Consider the following 8,480-nt stretch of genomic DNA (forward strand, 5'->3'; position numbering starts at 1 on the left):
ACTGTCTTTCCTAACTTGATATACCTCTTTAAGATGTGTTTTGCCTGAGGACTTAGTAACTCCTCCTCCTGCAAATCTGCCATTTATCATGTGTATGTGCCTATCGGGGTTTTGTGGTGGCCGATCTTACCGACTTCCATCTTTATATCTTTTTTCCTTTTTCCTATGTCATCCGTCCTTTTAGCGAGGTATCTTTCTACTTTACCTTCTTCAGCCAACTTTTCTATAACATTTTTCAGATCATAACGGTCATTGATAGAATGCTCATATAGTTTGTGATACTCGCAATATTCTATTCTACTTCTGGCCTTTTTGTGTTTAATAGGGCGAGGAGGTAAAATTTTTTCAGTGTGACAAATCTCTTTGTAAATATCGACAAGAGAAACTCGGAGTGGAGTGTAGTTGTGGTATCTTCGAGGCTTCTCTGAGATATACTCCACTTTTTTCATTGTCTCCTTCTCTTTATCCCGAGTTTGGTAGGGAAGGTTTGGCTTTGGAACGAGATCTCCAAGTCAGAAGTTCTCCTCCATGTTGATATACTTCTCTGCCTGTTCTTGTACATTATACATGGATGTCGGGTGTCGCTTGGATATGGATTGGAAAAACGTCCATTCTCTAAGGCCGTTAACGAACCCATTATCACTGGTTCAAGAAGTAAGTTTTGTATTTCCAAGCAAGCTTTGTTGAATCTTTCTATATAATCTCAGAGTGCTTCACCAACCTCTTATTTTACCCCTAAGAGATTCGAAGCATGTTTGACTTTATTCTTTTGAATTGAACATCGGTTCAGAAACTTCCTTGCCAGGTCATCAAAGCAAGTCACTGACCTGGACGGTAAGTTATCAAACCATTTCATCACTGCTTTGGTCAGTGTTGTCGGGAAGGCCTTGCAATGAGTTACATCGGACTCATCAGCTAGGTACATCTGACTTTTGAGGGGATGTCTTGAGTCGATCATTCCATCGTAGAGATCCTTATCGAGACTTTTAAAGTTCCTGGGAATCCGTGCTCGCATGAATGCTTCAATGAATGGTCCTCCCATCCAAGAGAACTTTTCTCTCTTTTGGCCCGATTTCTCCGACTTCTTAGGTCGACCTCTAATCTCAAGAGCTTTTCCTCCAGCTCTCTTTGTCGTCGTACCTCTTTTCGTAATTCCCTTTTTGCTTCTTGCTGTCCATTCAACTTTTGGCTCAAGTTGTTCTAATCGATCGCGATGCCCATGTACGAGTCCTAGTATCACCGTGGGATGAGGAGGTTCTTCATCTTCGGGTGGGTGGATCTCTGAATGGATCCGCCATGGTGGCGGGTTTTCTGATGTACCTTCTCTGTGGGGGGTACTTGTTCTTTCTCATGGTGGAGGTAACACAAGTGCTCAATTGTCGTTGTGAGGCTCCGGTTCCGATTCAGATGCCGTATAGCCATCTTCGAATTGATTGTCCACCATTCATATGTGTAGACTTCCAGGTCTCCGGCAACGGTGCCAATACCTGAAACGATGATTAGGGCCAGAACGTGAGGTTCAGATTCCTTCTGAGGCAGCGTCCAACTTGTGTTGGTGCCGAAGAGCTGCCGTTTGAGTTCTTTGTGAGGAGGTAGAGGGTGGTACCTGCAAGAGACTCTAATGCTTAAGTTAGCAAAGACTTTAGGCAGGTTTTTTGTAGATTGAATTCTGAATATACCTGAGAGTGTTAGTGTATTTATAGTAGAAAAAATAACCACCTTTTTGGAGCAGTTCCACCGTAAGTGGTGGATAACAGTTCTCTTTTTCTAAGGAAGTTGTTAAGATCTCCCTTCGAGATAAGTGAAAAATATCTTAGGAGGTTGTTGTTTATTCAAATAAATAAGGTTGAACTGTTGTCATCGTGCCCAATCTCTATGAGGTCAAGTAGGAGTTGATGAGGCTATTTTTATTGGGTGGATTTCTGTTCTTTTTGGGTTTGGTTTTATTTTTTGGGTCGGAGCATAAATAGTGATAAATTAGAACATAATATAAAAATTTAATTTACTTTTATTTTTTATTTAAATATATAATAATAAAATGTATAAATATGAAAAATTAATAAGAATAATTTATGTTCGTTTTCCTTGCTTTCCTTGGTCAGTTGGTTGCCATTTACCCAAAAAACAAGTCAAGAGCTTGCACACCCAAACCAGAACGCGTTTCAGCTGTGGCTACTCTCTTGATTCGGTAACACACCAAAACTTCGATTCTTTCCTTCTCTCTCAATTATTTTATTATTTTCTTCATTCTTTTTTTTTTCAAAATTTTCCTTAACATGCACGAAAAGCAATAGCAATTGGATATAAGCAATATTAGTTCTTTGAAATTTATAAACCCTTCCGGTTTCTTAGGTTGTTTTGCATTTACGTACGAGGATTCCTTTCCCTCCGTGAAATTAAGGTACAAATAGTAAGAACCCTTCGCCCCCAATTTCTGTTAATCCGCATCCTACATTATTCGATTCGGCATCAGCTGAGGAAGCAAAAGGAGCCCATTTTTCTTTAAGAAAAAAAATTCAAATAGTAAACTTTTCATCTTTCCTCTTTAGGGTATATGAAATTGCTTCTCTTAATTCATGTATGTGTGTGTGTTTATCGTGTTTGTTTCCATCGTTGTTGTGCACTTGTGCCCCGTATTGAAGTATCAGCTCAATTTTGGTTCATTATGTTGTTTTTACTGCGATTTAGTTGATCAATTTGATAAGCTTTTCATCTAGGGTTAGCAAAATTAGAGGGAATGAGGGAATGTTTTGGTGCTTGATGGATCATAGTAATGCTCAGCAGCCGAGTGATCAATAAAAAATATTTGCTTTTGTTTTGGGTCTAATTTAATATCTGGTATATTGATGATTATGGTCTTGAGCTTGCTGGTTTCTTAGAAAAGGTTCTGTTTTTGGCTGATAGGCTAGCCAATTATAAAGAGTCATATTGATGTCATCAAGAACACTGAGAAGAAGGCTCCATCATGGGGATGTTGGTGATAGAAGCAGGGCACACTACGAGAGTTCGGGATTGGATAATTTGAGTGAGCCCTTACTGGGTGATGATGAATCATATGGTAGTAGGAGGGTAAGAGATTCTTTGTGGTTATCTGTTTTGGTTTGGTTTTTATTCTAAATTCATTTGTTTAATCTGTTCTTAAATTGTGATTTTTTTATTCTTATACAGACAAATGAACTTGATGATACTTGGGATGATGAGAGGAAGAAAGCACAGTTTCATTGGACATTCTTATTTTCGAACCTTATTGCGCAGTGGGCACAGTGGTTTGGTATGTGTATGATTTAGTTTTGACTTCCCTCATAGTTACAGCTAAGCCTCCATGATATGAATAATGAAGTGGTTTGTTGTTTCACATTGGTTAGCAAGAATCGCAATAATTGACTGTTTGTCACTGGCTTTTTTGTTAATAAGTAATTTGTTGTTTTAGTTATCTTCTCCAATTAGGCAAATAGCTTATTCTCCCTTTATATGCCGAAGGACACATCCTTTTTACCATATTATTTTTTGCCCTTTATTCTCCCCTTTTTCGCCCTTTTTACTGTAGGAAACCCTGCATTTATGATGGCATATTTTTCTTGTGTTCACAGTTCATGAGTTCTATCCTAGATTTTTCTGGACATAATTTTGCACCACTTCTGGTTAAAGGGGATTAAAATCCCTTGCTTTTGTTGGGAATCGAGTAAAAATAAAGGCAATGAACATCCTTTTCCCCCTTAAAAGTCCTAATATTTATAGTAGCAGTTTATACAATTATTTTTAACTCCAAATTTCTATTATAATTAGAAGATTTAATTGACTGAATTGAGGAGGGTGACTGATAATAGGCTAGGAATGGAGTTTGGAGGCACGTAGTGGTTGTGTAGCATTACTTGAGTTTGAAATCTTATAAAGCAAAGAATAAAAAATCTATGGTTTTCTTTATTATTTTATTATTTTCCTATTTTTATAGGATTATGATGATTTATCTTTCTATATTTCTAATAGCCCCATTTTAGTGCTTGGGGAAAACATATGAAGCTTTACTATGAAATAGTAGACATTCGGTTGTATGTGTGCTTTCTGTAAAAATGAGCTTTTCTAGTGCACAAATGATTTAGTGATCTGTAACTAATTATTAATATTGCATTTGCAGCAAACATTGTACTAGGATCTGGATCACTTATCGGGCGTATTCTATCTTTACCTTCTACTGCTCTAAATGGGCCAAACAATAAGATGCATCCTCTTTCTCTTAGCTCCCTGCAGGTATGTGTAGTGTTATTGTATTTTGAATTATCATGTACTTATCGTTTTGTAAATCAAGTGATCAAGACCTTGATCCTTTGGCAAATAGATTCAAATGCTTTTGCTTTTGAATATTCTCTCTAAACCCCACATATTTTGGAATCCTAGGTGAAAATTCAATTGATAAACTATGAATTTAACAGACTTTTTTTTTTTATCATGCCTTTTGAATCAATGCCCACCAACCCCAACTTAGCCGACTGTTGTCATTTGAGAACTAAAGGGTGCACAATACTGCACATCAATTAGGAGGTTCAGTAAGTGAAGAAGCTGCAGGATAATTAAGATAGCACAATTTTGTCATTGTATATGTAGTCGACTCAATCTAATATGAAAAGATTGTCATTGTATATGCTTGTATGGTCTCATCACTGGAGTTAGTTTGATATTGCGACTCAGTGTCTTGAATGTCTGAGGTATTGTTTGTAAAGACGTAGGCGGGCAGTGGATGTTTATTTAGAACTGATTATGTGTATTTTGTTGAAATATTAATGTAAATTTTTCACATGATAAAAGCAAGCCTTAATAAATATATTCAAACTTATAATTCATCAGTATTTTGATTCCTTCATTGTCTTATTTTTGGAGTGTGCCTATCTTTTATATTAGTATATGTTGAAGAATGACATCTTATTGCATTTTGTAGAATTTTATCTATTGTTTGTAGTTTATATATTATTTGTTATGTAACCTGTTGCTTATTGTTCTTTGTTATTTATTTCTTTTGTAGGAAGAAAGACTCAGAAATTTGAGGCACCGGCTTGAAGTGCCCTTTGATGGTTCCAAAACAGAGCACCAAGTATGTGGTTGATGCAAGTTTTGTAATTTTGAAATCCATATTCTGAAATTCGCTACTATACCCCGCATTCTATCATGTCCAATTTTTTCTCTTGTTCTGATCCAATCTTCACTTTTATGCTACTGCTCAAGTTTGCTTTGCATGGCTTACTTAATAAACAGTCTTAATGTTGTTAATCTGCAATGTGGTGACAATAACTACTTGACGTGCAAATTCATGTTAATAAGGAAATGTTTAGGGAGAAATAGAAATATTTTAAATTGAGTTGCCTTATTGGATTAACCAATAGGTTGCAAAGAAAATTACTATCCGTTTCTTTGTTGCATGTCTATATTAGTACATTGATACCTAGTGCACATTATTTTAGAGAATCTATGGTATAAATAGAAACAAATATAATGAATGTCAGTAGTTCTTCTTTCCGTCTTGAATGATTGCTTCTTGTATCTCCCCCCACCAATAATGAAAAAAGAAAAACATAAACTTTTTTTGATTGAGATTAGGATTTCATTTTTTTCCTTGTTTCAGGATGCACTTAAACAATTATGGAAATTGGCTTACCCTGACAGGGAGCTTCCTTCACTTAAATCAGAGCTTTGGAAGGACATGGGATGGCAAGGCTCAGACCCTTCAACAGATTTTAGGTGTGTGATCAAAGCAATACATTGTACATTGGGAAATGGAGCTTTTTTTGGGGGTGGGGGGATGAGTATGGTAAACATTATTCAGCGGTTATTTCACGCCATTTAGACTTTATTTGTTTATTTTTATGGGAAAGGCGATTTAGACTTTATTTGCTTCATAATGGAAGGTGCCTGAGAATATTCTGCACATCTTATATGTATTGATAGTTCCCAAATGTGTCACATCTCCAACAAAAGTTTCCTTGCTATCAATGTTTCTTCTACAGTCACTGTTTTATCCATTAATTTATTATGCAATAGTGTCCTTCGACTTTGATTCATGTAGCCGACCTCACTTAGTGGAATAAGGCTTTGTTTTTGTTGTTAATCTTAGTTTTGTATTATGAATAACTGACTGTATACTATTTAACCATGGTCTGCAGGGGTGGAGGATTTATATCATTAGAGAATCTCATCTTTTTTGCCCTGAAGTACCCTGTAAGTTCTTCTACTGTATTTTCATTTTTGCATTCATCAACACATTGTCCTTGCGTGACTGGTAAACTATAATACATTATCAGTTCGGTTCTCCTTTAAATATTTATTTGACCTTTCTATGGACTTCTCTGCTCCATTCCAAAATTTTCCCCCGCGACCCCACCCTGCCATTTTTGTTAGGAGTGATTCATGGTCTCTTATTTACACGTTTGACTGTCTTGTGACTACCAATAAATGAGCACAAAACTTGACCCAGTGTGAAAACAAAGATAAGCTATTATATGAAAGCTTATTATTGTTTAGATTCAGCTCCATTATATTACCTCAAACCTCTGTTGTCAAACCTCAATATTTGTTTTCTTGATAGACAAATGATATTCATTCAAGTTAAGGAGGAAAATAATGAGGCTGTTATATTAGAGCAAATTCAATATAATTGTTCATTCTTCCATCTCATAAAATGAATCTGAAACTCGCTTAATAAAAATGCACTTAAAGATAACCAAAGAAAGCCAGTAAACACAATCTCTTCCTATATATAATGGCCTTAACAATGATTGCATTTTCCTCTAAACAGAACACTTTCAATGAGAACAACATAAGCAGTTCACTGTGCATGTTTAAAAATGACTTTCTGCATCTTCACTTTTTTGTGCAAGCACAGTAGGACTACTATTGTGTTACATACTTTATAAGCAGTGTGATTTTAGTTAGTCAAGTACATCTTTTCTTGCCACTGTTATAGGAATCATTTCAGAGACTATTGCATAAAAAAGATGGAGTCAGAGCAGAGTGGGAATATCCGTTTGCCGTGGCTGGAATCAATATTTCTTTTATGTTGGTGCAGATGTTGGATCTACAAGCAGGTAACATAAATTCTCCATTGATAAAAAACAATGGGTTTACTTTTATGGATGTAAGGTTTTAGGATCCAATCACAAGATGAGACTTGAGTATCACATCGAAAGTGGGATTCCTGGGAATTCTGGGTTACAAAGCCTTGGATTCTCCAATAGCTAGTTTTTCTAATGTGGTTGTATCTAACTTGATATGAAATCTTATTTACCATGCCACCTTTGAAAGATTTATTGATTCATTTATTTATAATTTTTATAAAGCCTTCAGGGATTTTAGTAAGTATAGGGTTTTCCTTAATTGTACTTGGTGTTGATATGTAATGTTATCTGAAGAAATATTTTCCTTGCAGGGTCTCCATCATCTTCATCAGGAATCCGTTTCCTAAAACTTCTTGAGGAGGATGAAATGGCATTTGATATGCTTTATTGTGTTGCCTTTCAAATGATGGATGCTCAATGGCTAGCAAAGCGTGCTACTTATATGGAATTCAATGTAATATATCATTAACTTTGTTTAAGTCCAAAGCTTAATTATTATATATTTTGGTTTTAACGTTTGCTTTGATATTCTTCTCATGCATTCATCTATTTTTTCATTTTGATTAGGATGTTTTGAAGTCCACGAGAACGCAGTTAGAGAGGGAGCTTGCTCTTGACGACATCTTCAGTGTCAAAGATTTACCTGCTTACAACATGTTGAGATGATGATTTACTATGCTCTTTTTTTTTTTAAATTTACTTTTTAACATTTATCTTTCTCTCTCTTGTTTTCCCAAAGGGCATTGCCATTTTAGATGTACAGTGGTAAAAATCTTGAAAATTAAAGTTTAAGTGAGATAGCAAAATATCAGATTAATGTTTTTATGAATTAAGAATTAAGCAGATATGTATTATAATTTATAAAGCCTTAAAAAGTAGAAACACAGGTGTTCAGAAATTTCCGTTCTCAACAATTACTACGTTTTAACACAACGTATTCCTTCTCTGTGCCTATGATTCTTCAATTGCTTGCTTGAACTCGATTTTGCTTTATTTACTACTGTGTATAATTTAATACTGTAAAAAATTGCTAAGAATGCTTGCATTTGACATTTATTTTTAGGTGATATTTAGCCAATCTTCTGACATATATGAAGGTTATTGGAAGAATTATATTGAGTCATTATGGTTAAACAATAAACACTAATCCGGCCTTTAACATGAGTTTAATATACCAAATTAGTTAACTATGATAAGATCATCCGTGCAAATTCCGAGAGTTTCCAAAACAGTTGTGTTTTACAATTTTTACAATTTTCCAAACAACCCAAACCCTCTCTCTCTCCTCTCTCCCTCCCTCCCCGATGGCTTGCTCAATGGCTGAGTTGATGCTAGTAGCTCCATCTTTTCCGACTACTCTCCATCTCCTTCTCCGTT

At 35.5% G+C, this 8,480-nt stretch overlaps 1 protein-coding gene across 3 annotated transcripts; it reads left to right on the plus strand.

Moving 5' to 3' along the window:
• The first annotated feature begins 2,086 nt into the window (after window positions 1-2,086).
• LOC107494172 (uncharacterized) lies at window positions 2,087-8,001 on the plus strand. Of its 3 annotated transcripts, XM_016115205.3 has the most exons (11): window positions 2,102-2,188; window positions 2,353-2,401; window positions 2,905-3,069; window positions 3,169-3,271; window positions 4,136-4,248; window positions 5,018-5,086; window positions 5,615-5,730; window positions 6,153-6,207; window positions 6,953-7,073; window positions 7,415-7,557; window positions 7,671-8,001. In XM_016115205.3, exons 3-11 carry the CDS (start codon window positions 2,932-2,934, stop codon window positions 7,767-7,769), a joined length of 957 nt encoding a protein of 318 aa, XP_015970691.1. In that variant the 5' UTR covers window positions 2,102-2,188; window positions 2,353-2,401; window positions 2,905-2,931; the 3' UTR covers window positions 7,770-8,001. The 3 variants fall into 3 exon arrangements, with proteins under 3 accessions (XP_015970690.1, XP_015970691.1, XP_020980511.1); XM_016115204.3 differs by lacking the exon at window positions 2,353-2,401 and having other exon boundaries at window positions 2,087-2,188; XM_021124852.2 differs by lacking the exon at window positions 2,102-2,188 and having other exon boundaries at window positions 2,401-2,523.
• Window positions 8,002-8,480: the final 479 nt, after the last annotated feature.

The sequence above is a fragment of the Arachis duranensis genome, chromosome 6 (assembly GCF_000817695.3).
Source record: "Arachis duranensis cultivar V14167 chromosome 6, aradu.V14167.gnm2.J7QH, whole genome shotgun sequence".
Classification (NCBI taxonomy): domain Eukaryota; kingdom Viridiplantae; phylum Streptophyta; class Magnoliopsida; order Fabales; family Fabaceae; genus Arachis; species Arachis duranensis.

Excerpts from the sequence above, each read along its gene's own strand:
- LOC107494172 (XM_016115204.3), top strand. The coding sequence starts at position 2,932 with ATGTCATCAAGAACACTGAGAAGAAGGCTCCATCATGGGGATGTTGGT. Across the intron at positions 4,249-5,017 it reads TTTCTCTTAGCTCCCTGCAG|GAAGAAAGACTCAGAAATTT; the intron begins GTATGTGTAGTG and ends TTTCTTTTGTAG. Across the intron at positions 5,087-5,614 it reads GTTCCAAAACAGAGCACCAA|GATGCACTTAAACAATTATG; the intron begins GTATGTGGTTGA and ends TCCTTGTTTCAG.